Source organism: Bombus affinis, chromosome 13, assembly GCF_024516045.1.
Source record: "Bombus affinis isolate iyBomAffi1 chromosome 13, iyBomAffi1.2, whole genome shotgun sequence".
Classification (NCBI taxonomy): Eukaryota; Metazoa; Arthropoda; class Insecta; order Hymenoptera; family Apidae; genus Bombus; species Bombus affinis.
The window spans coordinates 1,279,625-1,295,861 of record NC_066356.1 but is presented as its reverse complement, the minus strand read 5'-3'; the positions used below and the strand labels follow the sequence as shown (position 1 = coordinate 1,295,861).

General features: G+C 37.0%; 1 protein-coding gene across 3 annotated transcripts in view; it reads right to left on the bottom strand.

The window, feature by feature from the left end:
• The window catches only part of LOC126923003 (uncharacterized), a 248,788-nt gene that overhangs the window by 83,202 nt on the left and 149,349 nt on the right, over window positions 1-16,237 (bottom strand). For all 3 annotated transcript variants that reach the window (XM_050735985.1, XM_050735983.1, XM_050735984.1), the window contains one exon: window positions 13,223-13,330. In XM_050735985.1, coding sequence (XP_050591942.1) covers window positions 13,223-13,330 — 108 coding nt within the window. The remainder of the gene's footprint in view (window positions 1-13,222; window positions 13,331-16,237) is intronic.

Here is a 16,237-nt window from a genome sequence, read left to right as displayed (position 1 = left end):
TAGTTTCTGCCTGGTATGGAGAGAGGCTAGGTACACGAGAACCTCGTACCTCTCTCTTTCTCTTTCTTTCTCTCTTTCCCGGAGCGAGAGGTTTGCTCGCGTCACACAGGACACGCGAATAGCTACCCTTACTTCTTTCCCGCAGTCTGGCCGACCGGCCTCGTTCCATCTGACTTTTTCCACCGTAAACGAATCCCGACTGATTTCCAGCCGCCGTTTGTTCCTTCCACACTTCCTGCACACCCTCAAATACACCACGTTCGTAAACGTTTCATGCTTTTCGTTGCAATCCTTTCGAGCTGACAAATTCGATCTTAGTTCCTACATGTTTCTTATCTAGCATTCGAGAAGTCTTTTCACATTGATGGTCGGTGTTAATGAGAAGAATCTTTGCTGCAATACGGATATTAATTCCGGAAATACTCGATACGATGCTTAACTAACGTCTATTCAGATAGACGTAGCTATGTAAGTTCCTCAAGGAAAAAATTCCATGGAATATTGTGTATTTTCTCAGATCACATTGGTTCGGAAATCTTCAAGACCTGAATAAATATTGGTTCTTTCAACAGCTGGGTGGCACGGATTTAACGCATAAATTTTCGCACGATGAAATCTGCATACAAATGATGGCACGTCTTGACAAGTATTAAAATTACATTTATGAAAATCACTTTCGGTGTTCATCAACGATGACAAGAGAAAGGGATGTATAACGGGGAAAAGAGGAGGGGAAAAAAAGGAAACAGTCACGCGCGGGAGTACAACAAGCACACTATTTCATTTGCTTAAGCTTAATGGCCTTTTCTGCTACACAAAGACGCTTCAGAATGCGAGGCTTAATCTTTCCCATAAAACACTGATTGTGGATTGACTTTTAAATGCCTTGGAAGCACGGGAGAAAATAGCAGGCAGCCCTAGTACCGTCTGGCACGAAACTCCGGCAAGTTTCTTATTTTTCTTCCCCTGTTTTATTCCTTTTCAGGTAGAAATAATGCTTTTAGTTCTAACTCTGCGTCAATGTGAAATTTGGAGCTGTTCAATGCGCTTCGACGTTCGATTTATTTATGAAAAATCTTTTTCGTCTGTTACTAAAAATATTACTTCAACGAAAATGCCTGATGAAAATAGTTTTACATAAAAATTAGTTTTATCAAAAAAAAAAAAAAAATTTAGATTTGGATACTACGAAACGAAAATAGTAATTAGAAGGTAGTAACAAAACTATTAGTGAAGAATTTAATCAACAAAACAAATAGCTTTAGTTCCCTTTGCGGCAGAAACCACGTGCAACACGTTCCTCGTTGTCCTTCATCGATAACAAACAGAACTGTTTGTCAAACAGAAGTGTTTATAAAATAAATCAATTGGCAATTTCAGTCAGCTTGTTCCGCGTTTTCCATTGTACACATACCTTGTGAATCATAAAGAAAGAGGGAATAACAATAAAACGAATTTCTGTTTGTTTTATTTGATGTAGAAAAATTATTTTCCATAGTATTCTTCCCTCGTCTTCAACTAATTTCAACCAATCCCTTGCTTTCCTTTTCCTTGTGAGAAAAGTTTACTTTTAATTCATATTTGTTATTGTTACAAACGAGACAAAGATCTAGCATTCCATGATCAACAATACGAATGTCTAAGATTCTGTTTCAAAGGAAAAAAGATAATGATAAAATGATTAATTGCGATCAATCGCGAATCATGATGAATCTTTGAACTTGAAGCAATCACGCCCAGCTGATTATATTCGCGATTTATAAATTATTAGTCATCAGTGAACGAAGTAGAAGGAATTTGGGATATTAATAATCAATTCCCATAATTAAATCGATAATACTAAATAATAATAATATTGTTGTTTAATTCAATGCTATTACAATTTGCGTTTCTATTTATTAATACGCAAGCGTAATAAACGCTTAATAAATATTATAATAAATTCCAATGCGAAAGCGTGTCGGTGGAATTACATCGATGCTCTCGCAATAAATCACAGAGCAGTCGATTGTTTGATTAATTAATAAATTTCGTATAATACCATGGAATTGAAAAATTAGCACATTTGTTGATGCGATCGAGGGTAGAAGAAAAGAAGAATCTAGAAACTCGCGGAATGTACTATTTAAGATTATGCTGTTAAATGTTTCGAGAGCTGAAAAGCTTTGAAAACATCGATATTCGAGTTTTAAGTTTCTTCCCCGAGGTCAATCTTTTATTGATAAAATACCAGTTATATAGTTGACAAAGTGGAAATAATTTTAGAAAATTAGAGAGTATGTAACTGATTAAATATTTAATTACAATTACATGTTACTTAAACCCTTGATTAGATTAATTTATGAAACGTTAAAATGAAAATGACATAAAAGATTGACACTTGGAAAACCTAACTTGGAAAATAATAAATTTTATAAATAAAACGCCTTTAATAAACTAGAGCTGAAACATACGAAATTTTAAACTAGACGATAATTGAAGAATAATCAATTAGACGGGCTTCTTGGTAAGATATCTATAGATCACTTGACCCCATCTTACTAATTCGGTCTTAAGTGGGTTAAAACGTTAACTACACATACATTATGGCTCTTTTACGAATAACATTTGCATTGGGATTAAAATGGAACGCGTCAGAAATAAAACAAGAGGCTAGTATTCGTTAACAGTAATATGCATTGAACGTTGGAGTTTAGCTCGGCTATAAATCTTACGTCGTGTATGCGAATTCAAGAATACAGTCTAATATGGCAGAGTGGAGTATAGTGAAGCAACATTTCACCGTAAATTTACGCGAGCACGTTCTCTCACAGCGATGCGGGCGATATTCTCTCGAGGATCAAGAAAGTCGAAATTATATACATGAGATGTTACAGGAAGCAACCGAGTATCCTAATTTCTTAACATATTCTCTTACTTCTTTCCAGTTTAAATGAAAATTCAATTATTTGTAGTATTCTCATCGCTTAACAATAAGCATTTGAATTTTTATTTTATGTCTCGTAACAGTAGGAATTTTCTTGCATGAAGGTTTTGTACACATGCACACAGTTACGGAAGAAATATCTGGTAAAAGAGTAATTTTATTACTGTAACTTAACATTATACAATTCTATAAACATAAGGTTGATTTCCCGTATTCTTTTCCATCTTCCATCCAATTAGCCGAATATCTTGTTGTTCATGCCATGTCAAAATAATTCTGAACCAAATATTATATTCGATATTCTATGCAAATTAAACAACAATAACATTAGCTTGCAAACTACACCAAAATTTGTAAACACGCTTCGTACAATTTCCCGCTTCCAGCTCGTAGCATAGTTTTCATACACATGTATATGTACGTATTGTGTAACAATATTATCATTAACAGCATCGACTGAATTGTACTTTTTCGTAACATATTGCTTTCTGTGATGTAAAGTCATAAACTACTATAATATTATATCAAACTTTAATAACAAGGTTTGACCAACACAAGATATTAATAAATGAAACTTAATAAATAAAACTGTGACTTACAATTTGGTCGCAGGATATTCTTACATGCTTTATGAACCAATTTAATTCCACACGCGGTTTAAAAAAGTATTTTGGTATATTCGGGACTGTTATCGATTTGAACAAGGATAATTAATTATTAAAATTATTGTAAAAAGATATTCAAAAATATTATTTATAAAAGTTATGCTTGAGATATTCTAACTGATAAGAGGCTACGTGTGGGAATTGAATTGTAAACCGAATTATAAGAGAAATTCTATACACGTCTAACCTTTAGAACGCTTGAACGCCGAATGGCCAAATTTAATATCAACACTGCGTGAAGGTTGTAAGAAACTGGGGTAAGGGAAATGGATCAAGAAATTCAAGCGTAGAGCATTGGCGCAATGTAATATTTTCAATATTTGGATTTTTCTTTAGACACGGATAATTAAGAAATAATAGATTACTAATACAATACGGTATATAAAGAAAGATACGTAACAGTTATTTAACATTAAGAGCCAAAAAGAAAAATTGTATTTTTGACAAATTGTACAGTGTTAATTATTGGCTTTACTGATTAAGATCGACGTACCAACTGAACCGAATTACCAATAGCCCGAAATTAAAATGGAAGATATTATTGAAACTATGTAAACGATGTTGAATCAATTTTTAACATCATAATTTAAGGCAAAGTAAGGAAGGTAATCTAGAGAGACATATTCGACAAGTAATGACGATACCATTATCCCTAAGAGCGGAACGAATTTAAAATATCGTAAAGAACGATCGGTCGGAAGGGAAGTGGCAAACTTCAAGGCCTAAGAGCAAATGATACTAAAGCAGGATAGTTTTTATATAATATCACAAGAGCGGGCTTCCGCCGTTAGAAGGATCATAGCCTCGCAAAGCCAGGATTATATCCTGAAGAGTTTGCCAGCTTTCGACTCTCATTTAAAGGGCTTAATGTTGCGTACCGGGAGAGTAGGTAAAAAAAGGTCAGCAAGAGTATAAAAAAGGAAACAAAGGGTGAAAAATCAAATGGAAAGAGAAAAATTCAGATGGAGAAGAATCTACAGCTGGACACCGTACGATTTCGAAACTTCATCCTTACCATTTCGTTCTTTCCAAAATCCTTAATCCCATTCGATTCTCATTGACGGTAACCTAAAAAGCTTCGAGGGGGAAGCAGTCAATCTTCGTCGAGTCTCTCGGATTCGCGAATAAAACACGTCTGTCTATGAATACAGAAACCATTTTCCCGCCCCGTGAAACCCTAAAAAAGAAAACCGTATAACTCTTCCCCGTTGTTTTATGTCATACACTTTAGGTACCGGCAAGATAGAGGAGTAGAGGGTAAAAAGACGCGTTCGAGACCAAAAAAAGAGCGGCAGCCGCAGTGGTAAGAGAGGGGGCAGAATCGTAAAACGGGAACGGCACGCGATTCACTGTGCTTGGCCCATCTTCTCCCATTTAACCACCACCCCCTCCCCATAGCATACGGCCGTTTGATCCAGTTACCCTGCCTGGAAACGCTTCTCCAGACGGATTAAATGCAACTCCTGGCCGTGCACGTGGGCATAAAAATACCCATCATAAAATAAAATAACCGTAGGTGGCTGGTATTGTTCGCCTATTGCCGGGAAAAAAGTGATTGGCGCTTTCAGAAAAGAAGAGCGCATGCTTTTCACCCTCTGCGTACATTCGTGGTGTGGCGGAGCGGATGTGAAAAAGAAGCGCGTCCATTATCTGTGATTCTTTCTGAGACTGCATAATCTGTCCTGACAGCGGACAGTCGCATTTAGAATATTCATAACTGGAAAACAATTTCGTTAGTATCAAATGATTTACGATTCTCACCCCATGATTTTGGAAGAATCAGAATTAAAGATTAGAGTAAGGTATTTCTTTGGAATCTGTAAAGGTTGAATCTACTTTATGATTACACAGAAGGCGCTGGTTAATTATGGACTTTCTTTTCTCTCTCGTTTTTGAATTCTTTTGGGGATCTCTTAAACGAGATTTGTGTAATTAATCCTCTCTTTAACAGCGGTGTACTTTGAGCTTTTTATGTTTAGAACGAATCCGTAAAGTTCCCAGAACCAACTGAATTACGCCACTTGAAATAGAGTGTTCATTTAGTAATGTACATAAACGTATCCAATTAGCAAGAAAATTACAGATTTAATTCAAAGGGTAACTAAAGTTACTGTGTGATTATAGTTATTATCAGACCTTGATTGCAACCGATGTATTCCACATTGCAGTTTAAAATAATACAATTGACAATTAGATCTTCGTGACATGGAAATTCGCGATATGTTCCTCGAAGCATGTGTACAATCCCTATTTGTTTTTCTCTCTGATCTCGTTATCGACGAATTTAATTAATCTAATTAAACGAAACATAATTCCATACAAAACCACGTTATATCATTCCCCGAAGTTTAGTAGCAAACAGAGAATATGTTTGTCGTACGAATAATTTTCACACGGCGATTACAACGAATCAGGATGAAACGTTTCTCCACTTTTAATGGGAATGCCCTGGCTATCATTCACGTAACAGTTAACAAGCACGTGTTTCGCTCCTGGTGGAGAAGACACATTTTGTTTTAACAAAGTTCTGCTGGATACGAATTTAGGTGCACGCGTTTCGAACAATGTTTCGCGTGTTCTAAGGACAGATAGACACATTGAATGTTTGGAAACAATTTCGAGATTATTACTAAACGTACTGTTTTGCAATATAGCTTTATATTTTTAAAAATGTGATGAAAAATTATTATGAAAATATATAAATTATAGCTAATTTTCGACATTTGATTCGTCAACTTTTTTAATTATTTAGGTATCAAAATTTAGATTTTGAATTAATTTTACTGCATAGCGTTGTAATAGATATTAATCAAATTTGATCCATGTCTTTAATTTAAAACGAAAGAAATTTTGTATTAAATAATACGCATCTCGTGTGACATTTGCTTATACATTTTCACGTATCATGGGAAATGGCGACGATATGTGAAAATTATGACTTTTAATTATGAATTATTCATATAACATGGCGCGCTGTTCAATTATTAATTAATACGTACGCGTGGCAGTTTCTATGGGGTCAAACGTTTGCTGAATGTATGAATAACGTGTATAACCAAACAAATACATTAACTTTCTTATTTCCTCTTTACGTTCCATAAATTTCTAGGAAGATCGTTGATTTCGTTGTTCACCGCTAATTTCTGCAGTAAATGTTTAATGAAAAGTTTTAGGAATGAAGTGTTCGTAATTTATATCTCACAGTATCAAAAATATTTACATGCATTTTAAAACATCTTTAATATATATATGACTATCCAAATATCATTTGCAGTAACTTACTATTTCGAATAATTAATTAATTAATATTCTATAGTACTCTCTCGTTTTGTTACAATAGAAATTTGCAATAAAATTATTCATATTAACTCCTACAGTATTAAAATTCATATATCAAATGAAAGGTTCATAATCTAAAATAATAGAAATATATTATTTCGTGATGCCGTTTTCAGCCCACGAGAAGAATAAATTATCATAAATCTATTAATAATGTTAGCATCATACCGTCTAAAAACTTCCTGTCATGTTACTGCAACTCTGCTTTTCTTTATGTACGAAGAAACCGTTATGTAAGCAATATTTTACAGCATTCTTTTCACTCCATTAGTAGACCAGAATTTCGTTATAAAGTATGTCCATTAAACATCAACAATTATGGTTTGATCACATTAAACCACTAATTAATTACGCACAAAAAGTATAACACCATAGATTTTGCGCGGGAACGACGTTGACTACATCGGATCGTATCAGTTCGTACGTCTTCGCGTATCTTCGGTGCGACTTCCGAAAGATTTAGGTGCAACGCATTCTAGCGCGAACTTTCAAAACGATTTCGTATTATAGAATACGCGAATTAATTTTTCTTGGAAAATTGTAGTACACAGGAGACTCATGAATCACCAATTATTTGACACAAGTTCGTGACAGACACCGTCCTACAGATTAACGAATGAAAAAGAACCATGTCAGCCGTAAATCAGCACATTAATTCATAATGAGATTATCATAATAAATCACTGTTCTCCGTCCTACCTATTCCGTTTGTTCGCATCCAGTTCGGTCGTATTATAAGTGACCCATATTTCTCATGAATATCCAGCCAGTTGATAATTGTCGATACTTTTCAATTTTCTGCTGCTTTCGTATTCGACGGTAGTACGATTTTCGATTAGTTCGGTTTTCAATTGAAACCAACACCAACGGAGGCATAATTGAAATTAACGGTGGAACAGATTTTTTTGAGGGAGAGGATGAGAGGGTAAATGGAATTCAATTTGCGAGGTAATTAATGTAGGTCGTGCACGCATAGGCGCTTGGAATAGTACATTTTGGGGTGGAAACGTATCGAATTTCAATAAAAAGCTCGAAAAATGTATGACGTAACTATTTTGTGAAAGATTTATTTTGGAAAAGTTTAATAATTATCATTAACGAAAAATAAAGTCTCCTTTCATATAAAGCAATTTTTTCTACATTGAAATAAAGACAATTAGCTTTTCGCCTAGAGAGCTATTACAAGAATAAATATTAATATTATGTTATATCTCGTACGTTTGATAATGAAGATATATTTGGTAAAAATTTTTAGCGGCACCCGATAACACAGAACTTTCCAATGGTTTCGTCGGTACATAGTATACCATCGTTGACAGACTATTTACGAGAGACCGATAAAACATAAGCAAGGTGCCGACAGGTCTAATGAGTCATCGATATCCCTACGGTCTTTCCACCAAACACTCGAAAGAAATGACCACGGTCGCGGACGCCTAACAAGCACGGGCGTAGTGGAGATATTGAGAGGTGACAAAAAGAAACGAAATGAATTAAGAAATCAATTGTGACCGAGAGTCGTGATTGAGTAGTTGTAAGCAAGAATCGTGAACAAATTGTCGTTTGTACAAATCGCGAGTCGAGACTTGTAACGAAATCGTTAAGCGCGTTAATAAATATACTGTTAAACAAAACGCCGTGTATTTCTTTGGTGTCCTACATGCCCTACCAACGCCTCAAATTTACCATTTATGAGAAAAATGTACATTTTCTGAAAAGTAACTTCGAAATTTTGTTTTATATACTTTTTATAAATTAGCGACGGTTTTGAAGTACAAGTCATATAGATAATATTCTTGGTATCAGCAAATTTATCGGTTGCAGACTACTTTAGGAAATAATTTATTTAGAATTTTCGGGATGAAATGCATCGTCACGAAATATCGGCTAACCTTTTGCCATCTTTTAAGGGTAGCAAACGTGACACTTAAATATATCTAGGTTGATGTAAAATGTGAAGGGTGTCACATAAAATGACGGGAGCGCCAATAAAACTTCTCATACATGATATATTCTAATAAGTACCAATCTAAAATATTCAGCTGCGTGTTTCGCGAAAATATAGGATGCATACAAAATTTTGAAGACTATATGACGCGAAATAGGCGTATACACAATTTTATTATTGTACCATATTTTCGTATAGTGCTAATAGAAACCTTTTACACCGAGCTGTTAACACTTTTCTGAGATAAAAATATCCAATATTGTGTCCCTTTCCCTTTTTTAATTTTTCAATTGTTTTAGCTCTTAAAGTCTCGAATTCTGCACAATTAAATTGATATTAGTTGCATAATTAAAATACTTGAATATTTTTATCACATGTCTGTATTCATTCTACAGTTTAAGCATCTTCAGGATCTTCTCTCTCACTACATATGCCAAGAAACATCCGAAATAAATCAACAGGAATTGCTTGACGTGGTGGGTACCTCGAAACTATCAGAAGCACCGCTGTGAAATTCATTTTTAATAAGATTCTGGTCAAAAGCGAGACGTCCGATCCCTCTTCATCGTAGCGGCTAATATTGCACAGTCTTCCTTTTGATAGCTAATTTCTCAGAGAGCTCAAAGTGCCTCGGACTGTTCGCAAATTCGCCTACCACCCCACATAATTATATCGCCCTACAATCCCGTTGTATACTCCTGTCTGATACTACGAAATATGCAAGATTCCACCATCCGAAAGCGTACCTTTTGTTCACTTAGTCTTTGGACAAAATAGATCAAGCACTGCTTAGCGAATATATTAATGTTCTCCTTTGCGGGTAAACAACAAAGCAATCCCTGTTTCTTTTTAGAAGTGTAGCTAATTCAAGAAAATAGGCTCATGAAAATAATTCAACCTAATGTCTTTTCATTTGCACAAAAGACTTTCAGTCACAAAAGAATAGAGCTCGAAGCTAAATTAATAGGCAATCCACTACGATCTGGATTTAAACCCGATTCAAGTAGCTCTCTGAGAATTTATCCCTTTGAATCAAAGGGTTTCACAACGTTTCCAATCTAAATCTAAACAAAGTATCCGTATATCATGGATCTTCTATGCTTCTCAATTTATGGACTAGATCAGTATAGTTACTGAGCAACTTATATCTAAGTATGCGCCATCCTTACAAAAGTGATACAACTCGAAAACCGTGCTTTTCGTTTTATCACTATGAGAAAGTTCTCTGGAGCTATAAACCGAAAATGATGAAAGGAACAGTTAATCCTGTTTTATGAGCATTATACCTCTCGCTGATAAATTTTACTAGGAAAGTAACGTGTCATTAAGTTTAAGGACAATTCTTCACATTTTTTAAATCTAGATCTGTAAAGATAGCAAACTTCGAAAGCGCATAGCGTTCGAGTGATAAACGACGCAAGTAGCAAAATTAATCATGGCAACCTCTCGATTACAATTTCCATTAAAAAATTTTTCAGTTGTCATCAAAGTTTCACGCAATAAAAAAGCATGAAAAGATTCTAGCAAAAGACGCGGCAGTTCGACTCGGAGAAACGATCGGTTTCCGCACGAATGGCGGACGCAGAAGCGGCCGGTGGTCGGAAAGAGGCGCACGGTTTTATTCGGCTGTTTCTCACTGCTGAACTTTCTCTATGTACACGGAAACGTGTGCAGCGGTGAGAATTATATAGGAAGGCGTACGGCTGGGCGTAGGAGGTTGCCTCGGTCTCTCTGTGGTGAGTTGCATTTGTAAATGCACGTCTCTCACGGTATCCTAGCCCACGTCTACCTACAACCGCTTACCTATAACCCGGCTGAACGTATATGTATATGGGTATATGGCCGCCGGAAGGTAGGCGGCTGGGAGCTACAGTGGGAACACAGTTCTTGCATTAGCCAAAGAAAGATTTCTGGGGAATGGAGTGAGAGAGCCAGGGCTAACTGAGCGACGGTGCAACGAAGAAAGGTACTACTCGTATAGACAGGACCGCTTCTTACCGGCAGTCTGCCAGCCAGTACTATCGTTGGCCCGTCGTTGATTTTTCCCGCCTGTATCCTGCTGCTGGGATACTCTCAGAGCCCGCAGGGGGAAAGAAACGCGAGAAAAGGGGGCTCGTTTCAAGCGACGATTATCAACGCCGCTCTCACCCCGTGGCCGCGCAATTTGAATGCCGCCGGCGAACTTATGAAGTTTCTGTCTGTGATTAATGCGCGAGTTTCTTTCGGGAAGGCCGCTTTTCAGCCCTTGAAAGAAACACCAGCACTCCGCGTTGCCTCGATTCGGTCTCCCCTTTCCAACGGGGATTTTATTGACTCTTATTTTGCCAGTAAGTTAACCTTTGATGTGCACGGGAGCTTAGGTTTAAATAGACTGGGGATGAGAAAAGGAAGTTGTGTTTAATGAGATTGAATTATCGTTGCTGTATGAATAGTGGATGAATAGTAAGTCTTCTTCCATCTTCATTTTAAAGAAATTTCCGAATATGTATATCGAGGGCTTGCTGAAACGTCGAAATGTTGCACGTGTAGATAAGTCTAGCAAACATACAACCCGGAACTATATTCAAGAAACTACGTACATGTAACCAGATCATAAATAAAGGATAACATCAAGCAAGGATGCTGAGCCCAATTTTACATGGTCTGATAATACATACACACCCGCACGCACACAGCTGGCAATCTTCGACACCTAAGATAGCACCTAGTCAATACCAGGCGATCCTTATTTCTCTTTCCACGTATATTTGTCTTATTGACCGGCGTATTCCTGTAGCAGCTTGTTCAAGTTGAACTAGCAGGACGTGGATCTGGTTCTATATCTAATTCTGGTTTGAAGTAAACCCCAGTTTTGGAAACCATGGATTCCATCTTTCGGGCTGCACGACACGATATACGATAAAAAAGAGAAGAAAGAAAAATAAGAGAAATGTAGGGAGCGTACGTTTCGATCGGTATTTATGAATCGGTTGAAAATCATGCGAATTCGTAATGGTATCGGAAGAAAAGCCGATTCTCCGGGGAGTTTGGTCGAGTCTACTAAATGCTCTCGAGCGAACGCATCCCTGTCTCTAGTCAGATCCTCTAGGAAAGTTCGAAACTAATGGCTGGAAATCGATGATACCTTGCTTTTAAGGATCTGTTCGGTTCGTTCCTGACTGCGGAGAACCTTCTACTACACGAAGTTAACTTCGCCAGGTAAGCGTCGTTTTCGCAAATGTTCGCGCGAACGTTCAATCGCGATCCTCGACTTTAGAATTCTTGCGACGAGATACTCCGCGGAATGCTGTTAATTCCTTTTCGCGTGTGCTTTGTTTCTTCTCTCGAGCAGATATTTTTCTTTAGGATCGTAGAAAAGTTACCTCACGATATTCTTGAGCTCAAGATATACAAATATTTGTAAAAAGCGTACGTTACACGCATAATATCCTAACATCACGATTTCTGGAAAAATTTAAATTCAACTGCAATAAGTGAATCGCTGAATGCCACGTTTTAGCCGAAGTTTAATCAAGTGTACGATTATAGTCACGGTTATTAAGAACTGAAATTTGATTGTTTCCTGATCCCCTTCATTCCCATTTAGCGAGGAAACCGTAGTAATAGAGAAAAAAATGATGATATTATCGAGTAAGTGGCTAATTGAGGCATTCCCGATGAATACGATGGTAATAAGCGGATTCACAGTACGTTTATGAACCAGTTTTGAACGGCGGCCATCTAATAACAACGCCGCATTAATTTCTGCTTATAATGAAAAAAAAGAAACTGTAAAAATTGTTGAATTTTCTCAGATATTATGTAGCTTTAATTACAATTAAGACTATTTAAAGAGGACTTAATTGTTCTACATCAACGATGTTTTAATTTTTATATACGTTTCTCACTCGCTTCTTTTCTTCGCTTTACTTCTCATATCTTCTTGTCGCTCTTATTTATGAAAACCTCTAAAAATCTACAATCGGTATTATCAATGAATTTATTCAATTTCCACAAGACGTTCCACGAGCAATTTTTTACACGACGCAGCGCGAAGATTTAGCAGTTCAAAGAACGATCGAAGTGCATCACCGAATGCACGAATCTTGTTCGAAGTACGAGTTTCCCAAGGAGCCGGGAAAGCCTGGTCATTAAACTTGAAAAAGCAGAAAGCAACGAGCATCAAAGCACCGTGAAGTTGGTCGGCCCTTTAAAGCTGCGAGGACAATTAATTGGCGTTCCACGCGGAGGATGTTACCAAATATTGCGGAGGATAATTAATGTTTAAATTCGAGTACGGTTATGTGCGTGTATAAGCGAACGAGAACGAGTTATTAATGTTTCGGCAAGAGAGAAATTACTTACCGAGTATCTGGCTAAGAACGGTGCGGCCATCTTCGCCGAGGCAGGCGCTCCGAGCATCAAAGGGATTTGTGAATTGCACGAATGCATAGCCTTTGTGCATAGATATTCCTGAAACAACAAACGATCATGACGTTCCAATACCAGCCACGGGTCTTTCTTCCAGCCACGCGAATGGAATGAAACAGAAATACCAAGATAATGGGAGGAAATCTTTAATTAAAATTGTTTCCATGAATTTTGATGAGGCATAGAGCCTGGCTTGGTCGAACTCGTCATCGTGCCAGATACCAGATGAGGGAAGCTCGGATCGCGATTATTGAAAAGGAAATACGCGAAGAGAGATTCTTCTTCTTTTATCTTCTCTTTCCTTAATTTCTTCTTTTCCTTTCTATCCCTTTGTTCGATTTGTGACGTGTGATGGTGATGAATAGTAATCGAGCAACGGCAAGGCGATTTGGAGATGTTGAAATATAATTCATTCTATACTGATTCCAAAGTCAATTCGATTTGTTTAAACATTTATAACTAATCAATAGAGAAGAGACGCTATTTTCGTTTCAGAAATACAATACTTCAATAGAATACCATTTTATAAGAAATCTACTTTATAAAAAGTTCTAGATCGACAATTTTTAGATAATTGTGACAATTGGATTATAGTACATGAAATATCTGTCCGGGTAGATTCGTCTGTCTTTAGATATGCGATTAAAACTACATTTGAATGTGCTTAATGCACGAGCTTTTCTCTTTCGTCGGCGATTGTTCTAAATAAATTACGCGCTCCACGGAGTTTATTACAATCCATGGGGAGCGAATTGCTTCACCTCCTTTTTCTACATTCATCGGCAATGAATTTTAATAAGATTTCACGTTCGAGTCGTATGATCCACCACGAAACGTACAACCTTATCTTACTAATGCAAAATACTGTTTTCACATATGTTAGTTGCACTTATCGCATCCATCGAGTAATCATAATTCCGCTATTTTTCAAAATTCCAACGTAGAGTTTCTCGCACGTATCTTTTGAAAGCCTATCCTTTGAGAAAATATAAAAGGACAGAGATGATTACGGTTATATAACACCGTATAACAATCGTGGAATAGAAATGTCACAATTTTTATACCACAGCCTCTAAAGCAGTAACGTACATAGTAAACTTAGATTACAACACCGGACAGTTACGGTTTCCGTCGATGTAGAAAACGCGGCACAAAAAGAGCTACTATAAAACAATATATTCAAGGAGAGAACAGCATAAAGTTCCACGAGATTTTCAGTCCTCGACATTATTAACATGTCCTAGGCAACTGGCGTGGCCAGATAAGTTTTTTTTAGCCATCACTGTCCGTTTCGGGAGTGGACACACGTTCAGTACGAAATATATCTGCATCCAGGCCGTGTATACCCACGGCTATATATATAACCGTGGCAGGAATATATGGAGATTTACATATTTGTTTCAGCATAATGAATTCCATGCATGGTCAGCTGCTAACCACGCAAAAGTTATTACGGGTACACAGATTACAGGCGGCTCCTGCGTTAAAATGAACGTATCTGCCGACTTGCTACGCAGACTGCCCACGGAATCGATGACCCGGCTGTGCCATGTGGTAGCCGATGTAAAATTAAAAAACAAAAAAAAAAAAGAGAGAGAAAGAGAAAAAAGAGGAGAAAGAAATGAAAGAATATCGGTTGAAATTTCGAACGAATATTTTCTAGCCTGGAATTCTGCGGCCTGTAGCCGGCGCATTTCGATTTTTCCCCAATGTTCGAAACGTATCGATATCGTCGATTTTGCAGGGGAACTCTTCTGCAGCAGATGTGAATTGTTATCGACAGACAAGTATTTGTAGGAAGATTTGACGCAATATATTTGTTGAGCATCTTGTTTTGTCGGCATAAGAGATTTCGCAGAATGTTGATAAAGCGTTTCATCCATCAGAGAAAAGACAGTTTACTCTCGTTTAAACGGTAAGTTCTTTTGAAAAGTTTCCGAAATCTACGAATACGTTATTTCAATATCTAAAGTAGAGCTCACTGCTCTTTAAATATCCAGCAAAGTATTAAGTATAGAATTCCGTATGAGAATTACGAAAGAGAACAATACGAAAATTTCAAGTACGTGCAAAGATTTGCTAGTTCTCTCGGTTGTCCAATTTTAAAAAGCACCTACATCAAGAACTCCGACACGAGATAACCGAATAATGTCTTCCACGAAGAATAAGAATTAATCGATCATATCTCCTTTATAACGGTACGTGAAAACGACAAAAAAAGAAAGAACATGCTTTTTCACCGTACCGAAAAAAGGAACAAATTAAGTCTCCTTTGCATCGAATCCGAAAAAAAGTGTGGCTAGCTGAAAAAGCGTCTCGCTCTATCTGGCTCATCGTCTCGACCGGCAACTTCTATAAAAGTTTCAACCTCTGCTCGCCGCAACGACAATTCGCAATTTCCCCGACGACGACTGTTTTGCGCTGATCTTTTCGTACACCGCGCAAGGAACCACCCCGCATCCTTATTGCCGGAGGACTAGAGAGGCCCGAGTCAACGGAGACGTGAAATTGGAAAAGGTTCGGCTTGTCAGATAGAGCACGGCTCCTGGAATGCTGGACCACTGGTGACAGCTGTGCGGAACAGATTGCACGAATCAAGTGGGTCCAACCTCGACGACGACCGCGACACTGACAACGACAATGACTTACGATGGTCCATAAACGAAATTTAGTAGTTCAATGGTTAACAAAAAAAAAAAAAAAAAAAAAGAAAAAAAAATATATGTATGTATATAAAATACAGAATATGAAAAGGTAACGATTTATTATATTACAAGTTCTTTGGAGCTGTTTTCCAAGAAATAATTTGAACGGCGATATGAATAGGAATAGCAATAGGAATAAAATTTCAAAATCGAATATTTAAAAGCTTGATTATTTTTATATCGCTTTAAAGAATCACAAAGCTGGAGACTATATATTAAAATTTACTACAGTGTTTGCGGATTA